Source organism: Solenopsis invicta, chromosome 5, assembly GCF_016802725.1.
Source record: "Solenopsis invicta isolate M01_SB chromosome 5, UNIL_Sinv_3.0, whole genome shotgun sequence".
Lineage (NCBI taxonomy): Eukaryota > Metazoa > Arthropoda > Insecta > Hymenoptera > Formicidae > Solenopsis > Solenopsis invicta.
Window position 1 is genome coordinate 23,925,149 of NC_052668.1, and position 18,752 is coordinate 23,943,900.

General features: G+C 36.5%; 3 protein-coding genes across 21 annotated transcripts in view; 2 read left to right on the plus strand and 1 right to left on the minus strand.

The window, feature by feature from the left end:
* Positions 1-1,435: 1,435 nt before the first annotated feature.
* Positions 1,436-6,423, plus strand: LOC105195225 (excitatory amino acid transporter). The gene is made up of 9 exons (XM_011160562.3): positions 1,436-2,397; positions 2,462-2,555; positions 2,803-3,001; positions 3,255-3,468; positions 3,546-3,830; positions 4,058-4,291; positions 4,916-5,110; positions 5,282-5,416; positions 5,488-6,423. Exons 1-9 carry the CDS (start codon positions 2,315-2,317, stop codon positions 5,690-5,692), a joined length of 1,644 nt encoding a protein of 547 aa, XP_011158864.1. The 5' UTR covers positions 1,436-2,314; the 3' UTR covers positions 5,693-6,423.
* A 92-nt stretch (positions 6,424-6,515) lies between these two features.
* LOC105195228 (ER membrane protein complex subunit 6) lies at positions 6,516-7,878 on the minus strand. Of its 2 annotated transcripts, XM_011160579.3 has the most exons (5): positions 7,727-7,878; positions 7,256-7,416; positions 7,101-7,193; positions 6,988-7,007; positions 6,516-6,766 (listed from the first exon to the last, which is right to left on the minus strand). In XM_011160579.3, the coding sequence occupies exons 1-5, from the start codon at positions 7,764-7,766 to the stop codon at positions 6,736-6,738; spliced, it is 345 nt and encodes a 114-aa protein (XP_011158881.1). In that variant the 5' UTR covers positions 7,767-7,878; the 3' UTR covers positions 6,516-6,735. The 2 variants fall into 2 exon arrangements, with proteins under 2 accessions (XP_011158881.1, XP_039305110.1); XM_039449176.1 differs by lacking the exon at positions 6,988-7,007.
* A 1,475-nt stretch (positions 7,879-9,353) lies between these two features.
* LOC105195231 (ryanodine receptor) overlaps positions 9,354-18,752 on the plus strand; it is a 42,338-nt gene continuing 32,939 nt past the window's right edge. For 10 of the 18 annotated variants that reach the window (XM_039449128.1, XM_039449120.1, XM_039449122.1 and 7 more), the window contains exon 1: positions 12,847-12,900. In XM_039449128.1, the coding sequence (XP_039305062.1) occupies positions 12,847-12,900 (54 nt within the window). Of the gene's footprint in view, positions 9,588-12,493; positions 12,901-18,752 lie in introns of those variants that run through there. The other 8 variants (XM_039449130.1, XM_039449131.1, XM_039449137.1 and 5 more) reach the window with 1 other exon arrangement.

Sequence of the window (18,752 nt, forward strand, 5' to 3'; positions counted from 1 at the left end):
CTACCACCATGAACCCGATGTTAATCTATATATAGTCACTCATATAGCCGTCATTGCTAGAGGAATTAGGTTACTTCCCAACGGATATACAAAGGGGTCTTGTAAATGGTCGTATCCTATATGCATCTAAAACAATCACGCGCAAATATTTCCACGTAACTGTTACCTTTTATTACTGCTATTGACTGAGAGAAATTAAAAGCCGATGACCGAAATATTCTTGCGAAAGCTGAGTAAAATGTAATTAATTATAATACACGTTTCTCACAATAAAATTACGGAGAACATTATGACGTCTCGAAGTCATATCTAAGAAGTGTTCTAAAATTTCAAAGTTGTCTTACGGAAGACATCTGTATGATGGCTTCAAGATGTCTTATATTCCGATTCATAATGCTTTTTAGGCATTGTTAAAATATCTTATTTGGATTTTAGACGTATATAATTTTGGTCAATAATACAGTTCAAGTAATAAAAAATATATATAAACAAAAAGAGGAGCTAAAGATTTTAATTAAAATGTATCGAATTATATCAAGCAATTCTTTAGCTTTTCTTTTTAATTTAATTTTGATAACGACAATTTGAAAGGGATTTTACAATATCATGTATACATATATGTATGTATACTACTAAAGCTCGGTTTTTCATTATCTGATTAACTGATGGTTAAATTTTACCTGATGTTTTACTCAATGGACTTCATCTATGATGATGCCATAGGCGAAGCTTATTGGCTAAAACTTTAAATTAAGTTTAACTATAAGTTAACTAGATAATGAAAAACCGGGCTTAACATTACTAACTAATAATGCATACTTTATAATTTTTAAAAAAATATAAAACCTATATTAATAATATAAAACATTTGTCTTTGTATTGTCATATTTTTTATAAAATGCAATTATCAAATTTTATTATTATTTCACTTATATACTATACAATATTAAGTTAATTATATTTATTTCGTCATCATTGATAGATAAAATATTCCAACATCTTCTGGATTTTGATATAAGCTCTTACGCGTTACGAGATAATATTCTTCACGGTCCCATATCATCATCAAAGATATTCCTCTCATCTCGCTCTCGTTTGATTTCCTCTACCCTCAATCTAGCATGCCTTATGTTCGCCAGCGGTTTCTGCGAAACGAATCGGGCAGCGGCATTTTTGCTCCCTTCGGCGTTTATTATTCGGTGCCGTGCGACCCGTCGCGATGAGTGCCTTCTTCCTGTGATCTACCGGTCTCTCTTTCTCCTCGCGACACATCTCCGTTCATCTGCTCGGTACCGTCCCCCTTTACCTCTTTCGGTGCGCGCCTTTCGTCTCCCCGGGGCCCTCCCCCGACGCGCGCACTAATCAACTTCCTGGATGGGGCACATTATCGGCCTGATTGCAGGCAGATCTCAACGCCGCGGCGCGATACCTAGCCCACCGGCGAGGCGGCAGATCTATCCGATCTCTCGGATCAGTCGATCGCGCGCGCGAAAAGCACGTCGGAACCGCTCTGCGGATGTCACTCGCGCCCGCAACTGACGCGGTGCAATGATCCTGAACGTAATAAATCGGTTGTGACCTCCTTCGGGGCCTTAGCCCGTCGTCATCCCCCCCGGGTCATCGTGGGGGGCCAGCATTCGGTTCACCGTGCACAATGCTTGTGCAGCCCGCCCTGACGGTTTCCAGTGATTCGCGCGAAAGGATCGTCGTGTGTCGCGATGCGCTATCGAACGGTTCGCACGTGCCTCGATAATCGTTCGCGAGAAGAGGTGTTTCCTCGCCGAGTTTGATTTTCTGGAGAACGCGAAGAGGAGGAAGCGAAGTGGAGGAAATCCTGAAAATCCAGGGAGATAATCGCGGATTTTCATAAGCATTTTTTCTCCTATGACATTGGAAGCATTTTAAATTCCAAACTTCCCACTTTCTTCAAGTTTGACCCCGAAAAGCTGAAGAAAGAAAAAAAATTAAAAATAGAATATCTCTTTAGTTATTAATGCTGTAAAGCTCTAGATAATTTAATTGCATTAACACAGAAGTAATTTTATTCCTTAACAATTCCCCACACAGACAAACTTACGCGAGAAATATAATCACACGCGAGAAAAATAATACACACGTTTCTTCCACACTTGGTAACCAGAAAAATTATGGACGTCGTCTCAGTGTCTGAATAAAATCAAGATGATTCGTATCGTGGAAAGGCATAGCGCAGTTACGAAGGCCGCGGGATGAAGACTCGCAAGGCCTATCCCGACGTTCCTCGTGCTACGTCTCACCTAAAGTCTTGAAGCGACGTGCCCTTGAAGCCTGAAGGATGTCTTTGGGGCAACGTATTTCCGGCGCGGTTGCGGCTCTCCGTGGTACCTCGTCGGAGACGAAGGAGAGCGGCGGTCACACGTAAAAGATTTCTTACGCTTTTACCAAAAAATTCGAGCCGCTTCTCACCTGGAATATCTTCCAGGTCGTGCGTAGAGGAGATCGAGAAGATGACGTCCGAGGAAGAGGTCGAGGCCAAAGCGCAGCACAAAGTGATGGCGCTCGACAGGTTACAGATGGTCAGTAAACTTTTTCGAGGATCGAGTTTATGGTAACGTTGATAAAATTTCAAGTGCGCTTTCTCCTTCAGTATCACTCTCATTTTAATTCTTCGATTAGTTTCGCGATGAACGACGATTGGAGACATTGTGCTTACGGTTAATCTCGTGAAGTCTTATTTTTTTTTTTTAGAAGAAAAATGTTACTCACAATCAGTGTGCGTTAGGGGCTTATTAAATTTTATTGCGCGTTGTGTGGGAAATATAGGTGATAGAATGGATGGGAAGTAACATGCTTTTGGTACTGACCATCGCTGGAGTTTTGATGGGTCTGGGTCTCGGGTTTCTGGGTCGATTGGCCAATCTCACGCCGCAATCTATAACCCTCGTCAGCTTCCCGGGAGAGCTTCTTATGCGGATGCTGAAGATGTTTATCCTGCCACTCATCATCTCATCGTTAATTTCCGGTAATTATATGAACGCCGACAATTCGTTTAATCTTGAATAGACAATGAATCATATACGCTAGAAAGAAAGAAGAGAAGATGAAACCCAATTATTAAATATATTAAAGTAAATATTAAAAACGCGAAGAGTTAAATTTGAATGCCAGCTTTTCGTAATTGGAGTAATGGAAGTATTATATTTAAAACTTTTCGCGATTTTTGTCTGTATCTTCCCTCTTTCATCGATGTATGAACGATCACTTGATTATTTCAGGAATGGCACAGCTGGACGTTCAAAGATCAGGAAGGATAGGATTCAGAGCTTTAACTTACTACTCGATAACGACTATTCTCGCCGCTATAGTAGGCATCGCGATGGTGCTAATGATTCATCCGGGTAATCCGCAGATCAAAACTTCGGTCGCGGCGGTGGTGAGGGCCGAGGAGACGAAGGTCTCCACTGTAGACGCAATTCTCGACATAATTCGGTATGGAAAAGCAACTTCTATGGCACACCCGGCCCACAATTTCGTGCCCGAAATCCTTCGTAATCTTTCGTTCTCAGAAATATGGTGCCAGAGAACCTGGTGCAAGCATGCTTCCAGCAGGTTCAGACCTCCTACGTGAAGAAAAAGGTGGTCGTAATCAGCGGCAGCATGAATCAAACCGAATATATATTGGAGCCGGCCTTGGTTTACAAAGACGGCACGAACGTGATGGGGATGATTGTGTTTTGCATCATCTTCGGCGTGCTCGCGGGCCAGATTGGACCACGCGGCCAACTAATGGTGGATTTTTTTGTGGTGTTGAACGATATTATCATGAAACTCGTCACGATTGTCGTCGTCTGGTATGGAATAATACAAATAAATCATTTATGTTCATATTGTTCACGGAAATAATTAATTATACATATTATTTAATTTTATTTTTAAGTATCTGGAGTATATATATAAATCCATAAAGATACGAATATCGATTTGATATACTATTTAAAACTTAAAGCGGGAGAATACAATTTTTTTCTCTTCTGATTTACTTTTCCTTTTACGACAATGCAATTGGCAATCGCTGCAGGTATTCTCCTTTCGGAATTATGTGTCTGATAGCTGGAAAAATCATGTCGATCGCGAATTTGGCGGCAACCGCTCAGATGTTAGGTCTGTACATGGTGACAGTTATACTAGGCCTAATGATCCACGCAATCATCACGCTGCCACTAATCTACTGGTTTATAACTCGAAAGAACCCAGCGGTGTTCTTCAGAGGCATGATGCAAGCCTGGGTAACGGCGCTGGGAACCGCTTCAAGGTAATCGTTCAATCAATGCTCACAAATATTATGTAAAAACATTTTTTAAAATATTTTTAAACTTATAGTCATAAACTTCTCGCAGTCATTATTTTAAGTACAGAAAGAAGAGTTTTGCTGAAGTATCTAAAGGATCTGAGAATAATATTGCTAGATTATTAAAGTAATTATGAAGAACTTTCAAGCATGATGAACAATGCTGTAAGAAGTTTTAACATTCCAGCAAGTTTGAGCGTTCTACATAATTATTTTGATAGTCTAATAAAACTACTTGTACATCTGCATCTAGTTAAATTTTTAGGTACTTTAGCAAACTGTTCTATTCGTGAACTTGATTCAAGGATTAGTTCATTGAGAGATAATGTCAAAACTATTTCAAAAATCATAGCATCATATCGATTTATACATTCGTGTAATTAATTTTATATAAAATTCAACTTTCTGGCATGACTAAGGCTATATTCCGTTTTACGCATGATGTATCATTTCGTCCTTGTTTAATATTTAAGGAATTGCAAGGATAAAATGATGTACCATGCGTATTATGCGTGAAACGGAACGTAGCCTAATATATTTAAGTAATGAGGTAATAGCAATGACACAATCGATATAATGGCTTTATAGCGCGGCGACCTTGCCTTTGACTTTTCGTTGTCTCGAAGAAAACAATAAAATCGATCCACGAGTGACACGCTTTGTTGTTGCGGTCGGTGCCACTGTAAATATGGATGGCACAGCTCTTTATGAAGCTGTGGCCGCGATCTTCATCGCACAATTGAATGGAATCTCATTGGGATTTGTTGAAGTCATTACCGTCAGGTAAATAGAATTTTTTTTTCAATTGTTACTTATTGTACTTTTTTTTTCCTAAACTGCTAGTTATTTCACAAACTATTTTAAATTATAATCGAAAGAAAGGATCTTAATACATCTAATTTTTTAATTTAAAAGAATTTGAGTTTCTTACTTCAAGATTTGCTCTTTTTACAGTCTTACGGCTACTTTGGCAAGTGTTGGAGCAGCAAGTATTCCTAGCGCAGCTTTGGTCACCATGTTGTTGGTGCTAACTGCCTTGGGTCTCCCTACGGACGACGTCTCCCTATTATTTGCTATCGATTGGATGTTGTAAGTTTTACTTGCTTTCTATTATTCGGTAAAATTAGAGCTAAGAGTAATATTAATTGCTTTGCTTCTAGGGATCGAATCAGAACCTCGATCAACGTTTTGGGCGACGGTTACGGAGCTGGTATAGTTTATCACTTAAGCAAAGCGGAGCTAGATAAGATGGACGAAGAAAGGAGACTGGAGGGTTTGGAAACCGGAAAGCCCCTCGAGATCACAACCGAGGTCTGTCGAGAGGAAGCCGGAGAGCATGAACAAACTGCCGAGACGAAAATCTGAGATATGCATTTAAATTCAGCGAAGTCGTGACGTTGTTTCGATAGGAATTTTATCCGTCAGTTCGCAAGAACTATTACTCGTCTCTGTGTTAAGTATATTCGTATAATGCAACTGACTTTCACTGCCGAAATCCAGTTTTTCCCGTGAGTTAAATTTAACATACATCAAAGTAAGCTATATGTACAATTAAGAACTGTAGGGCACGATTTGAGTCTTATTTAATAATATACGAACATAGGTTTCCGTTTTTGTAGCGAGTGTTCGCTAGCGAATGGATAAAAGCGTTAAAAACACTGAAGTAGAAAATGTGAGCATGTCAAGTACAAACTAACGGAAGTTGTATATCAATTTGTTTTTTTTTCTTAGTGCGTGAGATTTTTTTGCTTTAGAGTATCAAAAAATGTATGCAAAAATAATCATGTACAGTAAATAAAAATATAAAATGCAAGAAATTATTATAAATTGTATCTAGCAAGAAGAAAGTCGTCAAAGCGCTTAAAATGTTCATCGTTCGACGATATTTAAAAAAGAAATATTACTCCACGAATAAATGTGTTTTGTTTCAGTGAAGGTGATAAAAAATATTAATTATTAATTAAAATGATTAATTTATAATGAGTTTGCAGCCGTTGCATGTATATGTATATTGGTTACCAACAGTCTTTATAAAACAACTGTAATTTACTAATTAATAATTTATTATGCAAATATATATATCTATATATATCATACATCCACAATAAAGAATGACTCCCATATAATATCCGTATTGCACTGGCTTTTGTATTGTCTTTCTACTTTCTACTTTTAATATTGAATAATAAATGCTGCAAATGTTTTAATGAAAAGTGTATTCTATATACATATCGACATACTTGTATAACATCACGTGAACGCTTCACGTTTATTTTGGTCAATATATTCGAGAAAAACTTAAATAATATAAATACAATGACTGGCTTATGATAATAATTACGCAATTTCACGTATTTAAATAATTGTGTGACGTCACATCTGCTGCAAGGCGTCTGCCCTTTTCCTGCTCAATAGACGTGAACCATTCCATATAAAAATCTGATCACAAACATGAAGAAATTTATAGCAATAAATCTAATACTAATAAAATAATCTATAAGAAATCTTTATGACTTATATTGTGCTTCTACAAAAATATCCCAAGTAGCAAATTGACGCTATATGTCATCATTTTAACGTCAAAACACCATCAAAATGTTGATAAATAACATCAGTTTGCTACTAGATATTTCTATCATTTGTATTGTGAAAAAGGATACGTCCAGAATAATACGTATGTCTGTAAAAAGTTGTTATAATTGTTAAGGAAAAAACATAGATCAGCCTCTGAAAAAACTAAAGATCATTCCTTAAAAAAGATTCTAAAGGATACGCAAAGCCCCCCAAAGAACCCGCTGGTTAAGAGATGCCGTCTGCTAATGAAATATTTCCTCCACTGGCCACCAGCCTTCATCAATAGCATCGCCTAAAAAGATACGCTTGTGACATTACATACAATTGTTGTTAATACTACCACGATGCTCTTACCCATAATCCGAAAACGGCAAAGATGTAAAATCCAAACCCATACAACCCAGTCAATCCTAGCAGTCCAGCTGTACCACCCGACAGAGCTGCCATCGAGATCTTACAATATTCTACAACCGCGGCATTGTTTGCAACCGCCGTTTCGCTATATGCGATGATCTCTGCAATATGCAAATTGTACTTGATACCCGTACTTTAGTCAGTGATTAGTAATTAATGTTCTATTGATGTAAAAACAGAAACTTCTGTGAAACCTCAAAAAATAAATTAAGACTCGTCGATCGTGACGAGTTAGTTTTTTGTTACTTCACGGAAATAAACAAACTACAACTGATTTTGTTCTACACGCGCTGTTGCGTTTAAATAAATATATAATAAACATAACCTCTCAAAAGAACCTGTACGATATTTGTCGACTTTCTCACATTTGCTGCGGTTGCATTTATTTTCAAGATAATTTTCGTCACTTACCTCCGCTTTTCTCTTGCTTCGTTTTTATTTTCCCCAACATTACTTCGTTAATTAACGGGACGTTAACCTAACAGCTAAAACAATAAAGTACAGCTGACTACGCGACAATGCAACCAATGCGACTCCAGTCAGCGAGTCAGCTGCTTCTGTCACGTTAGCTTCTGCGCATTCGAGAAATCGGTGGCGGCAAATTCAAAGACAGTCACGTAACTCGTAAAACAATATGATGTTAAAAAAATTTGTAACTTCTCGATAGACAATTGTCAACCGTTTATCAGTTGTTAGTTTATCAATTAACAGTTTTTAATGGCAAGTAAATATGCAAACTTTGACGAGAGATAACTCTATAATATTTTTATTTGTTAACAAATAATATATTACATAGCACGCAATGTATAGACATAGTGCTTTATTTACTTCTCAAAGGATCTATGCTGTCGCGTGTGTCGGTGACAATGATACGTTACGTTGGAAAACTTGGCAAGGATCAACGTGGCAACAAAAACGAGATACAAGATTATAATAGTCATTCTTTGAAATTTGAGAATGTTATAAACCGAATATTGCCAAATTATTTAACAATTTTGCGCGATAGCTTTTGCATTAAATTCAAAATTTTAATTCGATACAATACGTATTTATTTGTGTTAAAAATATATAAATTTAATATATAAAATTAATTTATTAATAAATTCGTAATAAATTATTTTGTGGAAATATGTGTAATACATATGCATGTAAATAATTTCTTACATAATATATATTGTATTCACAAATCGTAACAAATTGAAAACAATTCTGTGACAAATACAATATAATATGCAATAGTGAAAAATTTACTTTAATAAATAATAATTATTTTAAAAATGTCAAAGGTTCAAGTGTTATAATAATTTCATATTGTTACATTTACAATAAAAAAAAAGATACTTTAAAAATTTATCTGAGAGACATAATAAACTCATTAAAATAAACATTTATTAAATAAAATGTAAAATAAAATGTTATTCCTAGAAAATTAATTAATTAATAAGTAAAATAAGTTATATTTTAGTAAAATGAGATGTATTTCACAGAAATATATATTTTGTCATCACCAACAATTTTTTTTTACAATTAATGAATAGCAAAGAAAAGTCACAAAAAATATTTGTTTGTTAATATTTTGGCTTTCTTCTTCTTAATGTATTATTGCAAATTTGTCAAGAGCTTTACATCGCAGTCACAGACCTTTGTTACTTTATGTGACGATACCAAAAAAAATTTTTTTATGCGTTATTGTGAATTAATTCTCTAAGACTTATTGTAAATTAACGCCTGAATATCAGTGGTGGCTGTAAAGGCATTTAAATTTATACTTTTGATTTATTCATAAGAGTTATAATTTATTACCATTTAGAAAAAAATTTTTATTAAAAAATAAAAGAACGAATGGTGGAACAACATCAGGTAATAGAATTATTTTGTTTAAAAATTATTTTTATATTTGAATTTATTGCGTATTAGTTGAAGAGTCACTGACAGCCCTCAGGTGACGCCGACGTCGCGAGATTTCCTCAGCGAGCGGAGCGGTGCGGCGCGGTTCTCTCGGCTCGAGGCTGAAAATAGCCGTCGCTCCGCTCGGCTCGGCACAGCTCCGCGAGCTCCGACAGATATTTCGTCGCGGGGGCCCGATCTTACGCGATCAGAAAAGCAGGAGGCTCGGAACCCCGGGCGAAAACCCTTCGAAACGCGAAATATACGGATCCCTTGCACCCCCTCGCGCGGTGGTGGTGCGTTTGTCGTGCGTGCGTTTGCGAATTCTCTAAGCGAGACGAGAGTTCGTCGATTTGTGAAACGAAAAGTGAAACGTTAGCCCGAGGTGAGTCCTCTCGAGGTGAATCGTCGCGATTAATTTCACTTATCATTCACGGACACGCGCATGTGGACTTCGAGAACGAAACCACCGGTTGCACCCTATTGTATATAGGGCGCGTGTATGTGTGTGTATGTGTGTGTATGACGATGTGTGTGCGTGCGTGATACTTTGAATGACGTGCTTCTGGAAGATCGTTGTGTTTTTTTTACGTGATAAAAATTCAGTTTTCTTAACTAATTAATTAATTTTGTGGAGTAGTTTCCAGGGATCGTATTATAAAATGTGACTACTGCACGATGAACTTGGAATACCATGAAAGAAATATCATATACGAAAGTGATCCCCTGCTGTAGCTTTAATGCACGCTACACAATTATTAAATTAAATTTTAAAGCCATGCTTGATTAAATGAATGTTGGTAGAATGCTTAATTACTTGTTGGCAGAAGCTTTATTAAATTTGCGTTTTTCTACGTTTCGCATTTTCACGCAATTTTAAATTTAGCCATTTTAAAAATAGAAATTCGATTTTATATTCTTATGCAATGACATTTTCTGGAATAGCATTGCCAGAAAGACGTCATAAATGTGTCTACGGGATACTCTTCAACTGTCATTGGAACGTATTAATTTTAAATTGATTCAAGAAACATATTGTAGTTTTTTCTTGACAAATTCAATTACTACATTTTCATATTCAATCAAAATTTTAAAGTAGAAATTATCATTTTGCTACACTAAGAATAAAAACTCACAATATTAACAAGAAAATATTACTTATGACGTTTTCTTTGATATTTCTCATTATAAAAAAAAATAATTTTAATAACGAAATATTTATTTTTGTGAAATACGTTTCATTTTTCTTATTAAATGGTTTATTTTGTTAGGAATAAAATTTTATCTCGCTGTATTTAAACAAAAATTTATTTGACTGAAATAAATTTACATACTATAAATCAAATTATTTTACTGACATAAATCTCGATTTAAATATGAAAAAATAAAATTGTGTTTCTAGCAAATAAATTAATTAATAAGTAAAATGAGACATACTTTACAGAAATGTATATTTTGTCAGTGCAATCACAATTTTTTTATAGTCAATAAATATATTGACGACAAAAACGAGTTACAATTGCTTGCTAATATTTTAACTCTTTTCTTAGTGTATTGGTTATTTTGGTGCTATTTTGTGATATCACTGTGAAATAATATTTCAGAGAATCAATAAATCGTTTCCGACGTAAAATGTTCAATACCGCGACGAACGGATGAAGATACAAGAAATATTAATAGAACTCATGTTAGAACACGGTAGAGTTTTTATCGACTTTCTATGAAATTTTTATTTAATTCATCCTGAAGCAATTTTACTGCGAGTAGACATCCACCGTTAACGCGATTACTACTACTATACAATTAAACAAATTTTTGCGAACACAAACATTAGCACGTGTTTTTCGAGAAATATATATCCTTAACCTTCGATTAACACATTAAACGTGATAATAGGGAGGCGAGCCTCGCTGAGCTTATGGGGATATTTCGGTAAACCATCGCGGTTGCATCTATTTCTGCCGCGTTGCTAGGAATAGATTCTCAGAGAAGGTAAAATCAACCAGGCGTAATTTTGTGTCGTTGCATTGCTGCATTGCATTGCTGCTATCAAACGAGTCTTTTTTATTATACAACTGTCAAGAAGAGAAAGAGAGCTAAAAATGTTTCATTTTCCGAATAAAAATATAAACGAGATATAATGAGAAACGTATCCAATAGATTTGCATACTTCACTTTGATTTCTAGGTCGACTACCGCGTTGGTATACGACACTGATTTCACGAAAAGAAATGAAACATAGCATTCTAAGACTTTGATTTGTCATTCTTTTCAGAATTTAAAACATTATTATTTATTATATTTATTATAACAAAATTTTTTATAGACCATTATACTCTGTTTATCATAGAATTATTTTCGTTTTGTGTGATTGTGTGCGATTCATTCATCGCAACGGAAATCAAAGAGAGGCATAAGATATATACGTCACGACATTATTAAAAACTAATTTTAAAAAGTTTATCACAATTATATTGTTAAATCGAAAGGGCAGAATTTAATTCGGTGCAAAGACTCCTGTTTGAAATAAAGCGTTTGATAATATTATTAATTTACACCTTGCGTATCTTGTTCAATGTATTGATAACAAACTTGTGCTTTTTATACTCACAACATAAGCAAACTGAATCGAGTTAGTTTTGAACTCGATACTCTAATTGTGTCATTTTCCAACTGCTCCCGTAATCCAAGATACTTTCTAATTCCGTAACGTAATCTGACGGAGCACTCACTCATGACTCACTCATGAACCCTCGCCTTTGCGTCCGTCGGTGAAATAAGAGATGTGTTTGTGCTCGAAACTATTTTTACGCGGCTGCAAAATTGCTGAAATACACGTGTGTCTCGTCATCTGCTATTTAGAATTTTAATAACACGCACTGACATTAATAATCGAGAATGTTTGCAAATAACATAACATTACTCTGTTTGCGAAGACTGATGCAGATTCAGATAATATAAAAAGCCAAGATTTTTTTCTTTAATTAAAAAGCTAAAATATATAAAACTGTCAAACGAGAAAAGCCATTTTCACAGCATTTGAAAAAAAGCATAAAGCTTTAAATAATCATAACACAGTACTTACATTTGCGACGCGCGTTTTTTATTCTACCTCCTAAACCGCCTCTATCCCTGTTCGTTATTGATATTTATTTGAAAAAGGAAGAAAGCAAAACCATCTAACAATATTTCACAATAGACGAACGGCTGCGTAACGTGAAAACCGTGTAACACATAACGTGAGATTTTTCGCGTTATATGGAATCTCGAGCATGCGGAATTTGATTGAAGGTGTCAGGCGCTTGCGCGAGGGACGTCGGCGAGTGGTCTGGTCTGGGTGCTATCCGATCAGTGGGTGATCGTCGGTACCCTACGACGGTTCAACCCTCCGACGTCGACCCCACCGTCGTCGTCGACGTCGTTCTCGACGAGGCAAAGAGGCCGGGAGCCCGTAACGTGAGCATGCCGTCCACGCGGAACCGTGCATGACTACCGCGTCCGCTTCGAGCAACGACAAGGGTGCCTCGGACATCATAAACTGACACGCGAGACTCGCACGCACACCCGCGTACGCGCACGCACGCACGAGCGCGCAGGGGTGACGCAGACGGAGGAGGCCCGTCGCGTGGAAGCGCGCCGAAAGGATGGCCGACAGCGAGGGTGGCTCCGAGCAGGACGACGTATCATTCCTCCGCACGGTAAGTCCCACTCTGCGCACCTAGAATCGCGCGATAGAACGGGGCCATTGACTTCGGAGTTCAAGGGGGATGCTGGAGAAATTGTGATCAGAAAGCTCACGCCTAATATGAGTGATGAAGTAAAGTTGATATCTTCCGGGGTGCGAGGAAGATAAATCGGACGGACTCTGTGCTAGAAAATACTGACGAGAATCTCGACATTAATGATCCAAAAATGCGATTCTAAGACAATTATTATCAGGGAAGTTCGTCGAGTTTGAATAAAAGAAAGATCAAAGATGCATTTTTCATTAACAACTTGGTTCGTAGTTAATTTTCTCTTTCCTGAACCAAACTTTTTACTATTCAGCAAAGTAAAGTTGTCTAAATTGCTAATGGATATTGACGGATTGGTAAATTTTTTGCTACGATCCATCACTCATCCGCGATAAACCGGACGTAGATTACATAGCTAGATTACATAGAGGCAAAGTTCACATAAAAGATGGATATAACATAAATGCTGTAAGTTCATATGAAAGATGGATGCAACATAAATGCTGTACGACGGTTATCGATGGGTTTGAAACGAGCCGAGTGTTAATATGCGAGCAAGTGAGCCCGCTGAAAGAGCGCGAGGAACGGGGAGGTGATCCGCGTTCAATGATGCGGTGATGTATACGTGTGAAAATGAATGAATGCCGATGCGGTTGAGGTGGAACTTTGTTCGCGCCACAGGAGGTGGGCAGATTACGCATTGCGCGAGGCAAGCCGGTGCATTACGTATTGCATTGATGCGGTACGGTGATAATATTACCATATAGCTTATGACTTCTAAATGCACCTCGGCAAAAATATCGACCAGATGCATTTAATAATGAAAAAAAAAAAAATTTTAATTCTAAAAAGTCTAATAGTTGACGTTATACATGTATAACGGACGTTTTTAAATTACAATGCATTTTTTGATCAAAGAAGAAAAAAAATTGATTAAATTCACAAAATACTCGTAATTGACATCTTATTGTCAAATGATGGCAGGTTTAATGACTTTGAATGACTTTAAGATTTGCTTAGAAAGTTGCCGAACATTTGTTTCAATTTACAAATGCTCGCGTGCAGGTTCTTACGCGGAAAGTTATGACAAGCAAAATCGTATGTGATTTTACCGTTGAAGCACTTAAAATACGTTGCAGCACGGGACCTTGACCTCGTTCGACCTGCAGAGATCAAGTGCGTTGAATACAGCCTTGTACTTTTATCATTGCGACGTAATATTTAACTGTTGTTTATATCTTATTTATTCATTTGTCTGTAGTTGATTAGTCTATCGTAAAAGACTTATACGCAAATTATTTTAAATATTTTAATAAGTCGTATGTACGTAAGTATTCTTCCTACACGATTACAGACTGTTCGTCATTTTTATTTTACTTTATTAGCAGTTGCACTTACATTTCAAATTTTTAAATAAAAATATATTTATATAAAAAAAGAAGTAAACAGTTAATCACAAATTGTACAGTTTTAAAAATATTTAACTTATAAAATTGTTCACAAATTGCACATAATTAAGCGCTTTCTATTTTACGTTCGTGTTCGTTACAATCGTTCCACTACGTTTTTTCACTTCTAGCCAAAACTTGATGTTTTAAAATCCCAAAATATATGTATACCAGAGGTACACATAATAATGTGTTACCAATAATGTTTCGTGCTACAGCTTTGCAATAAAATAAAAATTCCAAGGCCAAGTATGTTCGAAGAACAAGCGGAAATTCGTAATATATCGTTTAATCAGGCACAGCTGATTTTCTGATTCCCTACGTTTCTCATGTGATATCCTTTTTTGATTCTTTTATTACTGATTTTTTCTTTTGGAGCGTTTAAACGGCGACCGGAAGTGTCGTTTTATTGAGGTGGACAGCCACGTCTGACGTCTGCGTCCTGTCTTCTTCCCCCTTCGTCGTCTTTTCCGTTCTTTTTCTGCCAAACGTATGTATTTCATCCTCTCTTCTTGAGGCAGAGCGCACCACTCCTTGCCGGCCTGCCGGGCGACTTCTGTAATGTGTTTCCCGGGCGTTTTAAAGTACATCTCGAGATAGAAAATGATGAAAGGGTTCTGCGAGATGATTCTCCGTCTCTTGGATTTAGATCTCCTTTTTCTCTGCTCGCCACAGCGGCACAACCTTCTTCTTCTGGTGTCCCTCCGCGTGCGACGATCTTCACGCGCTTTCTCGGCATCTGTCTCGTCAGCTGTCTGCTCATTCACCTCTTTACCCACTTGTTCAGTAACTCGTCTACGAACAGTTTTTACCGGTTTATTTCTTTATTATGTATTCTATTAGAATTCATCATGAATTATAATAGATGCACTTGTGCTATATACAAATTAACATCTGTGATGCGTATGTACAACATATTTTCCTCAAGATGCATTGTTAATGCATACATTTATTATGCATTTAGTGCGGTATCAGTCACCGGCAATTAAAGCAATCAGATATTTAGTTTTCGCGAAACTTTTGATTTTTCTCCGAAGTCGTTCGCAGATTGATATTCGCTGACTCACTTTACGATCCGCGGCAAATGTTTTACGACTACGCGTATATATGCATTTATAAAGCACGTGGGAACATTAAACACAGACGTAGATTATATTCTCTACGTTCTAAATTGAAAATAGTAAAATCTTTTCTGACATACTGTACTTATGATTATTAATAATTATTCACTGTCTTTCAGTGATTCCGATTAGAAAAGAAGTGACGTCATTGACCAAAATTAATATATTATTATTGCAGTGCATGTATCACTGATTGATATAATTGTAAGTGTTGCACTGAAATCAGACCATTCGATCATCGAAACGGTCGCGACTGTCTTAGCGGGATTAATTACGACCTTTCACGCCCCTAAAGAATCGATGTAGTGAAATCGCGTGCGAAGATACATTTCCGTTAGATTCGCAACGCGATAATGCGCCGTGCAAAATCGGGCTGAACCGTGACTGAGTCCACCGGGAAGTCGATTGCTCGCGTTCTTTCGCGAAACGTCACGTCCGCATCTCTCGACAGGTTACCTCCCCTGCGAATGGATCGTGTGGCCGAATATGATAATCGAGCACGGAATATCGCTCACCTGTCTCCGGATCGGTTCACGTAAACGTTACGTTCGTCCATCGTCGTCCACCGTTTTTCGCCGTTGCAATTTTCACTTGGTAATTTGACGTGATTCAAAAGGAAAGCGAAATGTCGACCGCATGAAAACATTTGAACTCGATTCCCCAACTTCGCACTCTCAAAAATAAAGTCGATAGGTAGGCCCTATCGATTACCCGACGTTGTGATAACAATAATTTTGTAATAAGATCGAGTGTCAAGGATGGGCGCGTACGCGCCCCGCCGGGAGATAAAGTTAGCCACGTGCAAAGTTAAACTTGTATTGTATGTAACTTCGTAATTGCGATCGTTTTAACTTTGTCGCGGAAATTGCTTCTTAGCAAAACAGGCAATCAAGCGGTGTCATACTGAATTTTAATTCACTATAATTTGTTGGTTCACGTAGACGGTTTAAATAAAGAAAATATTTACCACGCAACCTTTTAGATTACGAAAGCTAATCGTTCGAAGTTTTTTGCAAACGAAATGCGCGTAATGAAGAAATATGTGTAATGATATAATCTCCAATAACGATATAATAACGTCGCAAAATAACAAAATAAAAGAAAAAAGGGTTATAATGATAATAATCTCGAAATAACGATATTTCAAAATTCCTTTAAAAGAATTCTGATAGAATAAAATATAGTAAAATTAGAGTATTTCCCTAGTCTCTAATTCCGATTCAGTGAAATTTCATTAATTTGCAGTGCTTATAATTGTCATCATTAGTTACTATTCACTATCTTTCGGCGATTCTGATTGAGAAGAGGGTGCTGTCACTGACCGGAATTAGTGTATTGTTACTGATTGCTATAATTAGGTACATTGAAATCAAGTCTATTCATTGTCTTTCAGTAAATAATGCACTGATTTCAATTTAGAGAGTACCTATAAATCACGTTCACATTATTATTAATCATTTAATTATAGCGTTTAGTGATAAGGCGTCTCACCACTTATTTTGCTATTCCCTTCATTAAATTTATAGATAACATCGTTCTTCATTAATTACATTTCAACACAAGTTTTTGAGGAGACTTACAGCCGAATGATTCATTGTTCAGTTTGCTGACGGAGCTTTGCGCCACGTGCTGCGCACGTAGCATGTCGCGTGCATAGAAATCGAGCAAAGTTCCCGCCACACGTCGTTAACGGGGTTCTTCTTTAAAGTCTCTTCTTTAAAGCTTAGTCTCTTTTAGTTAATTTTAGAATTTAATGCGGCGCTGTTCTGTCTGATCAATACGGCTCGCGTAGCTTTCATTAGTGATGTCGCTACGAAAAGTGTTGAATTTATAATTAATACACCGCGATGCGACATGCGTCGGATACACTGAGTATCGAACAACAAACGATATAGTACACGCACGACGGGAACACCTTTCTAAAGCCTCTTCCAGCTCACTGGTTCCGTCTCGACGCTCACTTTTTTAGCGATATGTTTATCAAACGCCTCGTCACTTTGCACGCTGATATTTCTAATAAATTGAGGAAGCATTCTCGAGTTAACTTGAATCAACTTGAATTGAAAAGTAAGTGAAGCTTCGAATTTCTTCGAAATAATTAATTCAAGCAAATTCAAATATTCAGGATTTTGATTTTAATTCCGCGTAATATCTTCATTTGTAAATGTGACAAAAATTACTCAAAAGTAAACTTTTTTTCATATCGTGCATAAGTTTTTTTCATCCGTGTGTTTGAATAAGAAAACTTTAAGTGCGCGATGTAAAGGGTAAGTATGATTTATGATCATCTGTCGGTTTGACAAATAGAATTATAGAGGTTGTCTGTAAAATGACAGTTTATCCTTGACCTATACCGCAATATGTGTAGTTTCGATCGTCACCAGATGCCGGAAGTGAACTGTGTATTTGATTCATTATCAATGCCCATACGCTTGTCCATCAAAACACAAACAATTATATGTTAGTATTAAGACTAAAACTGAATATATTAATATATATTAATATTAAGATTAAAATTGAATATAAAGCCTTGTGCAATTATTTTTATAATCTCTGACATCTACTCATTAGCGATCAAATTAATATTTTATACATAAACGAAGAAATTGGATCGTAAATATTTTTTCTGTAATTATTACAAGATAAAAAAAATTATATTAGTATTTTAGAAAAATACATAAACATAATTATGAAAATAATATATGAGAAAAATAAAATTTTAATAATTTTTTTATTAACTTTTCTATTAAAAGTTTTTATTTTCAGTCTTCTTATTGTCAATTTATCGCGTAAACTGACATCGTAATCGTGAACTGGAGAACTTGGAATATATTTCTTTAAATAATGTTTAATTGACACCGTTGTCAAAGTTGAAAATAAATTTTTATAAAACCATTTACGTCAACGGCGAATTGACCGATTGCGCTTTATTAATATCTCGATAAACAAGATTACGGTCTCCTTGCCAAATTTCCAGCGGAAACTGTCGGTACTTCGCGTGTCTCAAAAGCAAATATACGAGCTCATGTATGGCGAATCGCGTGATATTCCGTTTAACCTGGCAGGAAGTTATGTTAATGTGTCCTTTAACATTACTTATGCATTTCTCTCTGTTACATTTTCATTTTTTCAAACTTGAGCAAGTCGGGGATACGTGCGTGCGCGTGTGTCCATAATTACGCACACCATTGCGTCACAACGCTACGTGCGTCTAATATTTGAGAATGTCGAATTATATTCTTACTAA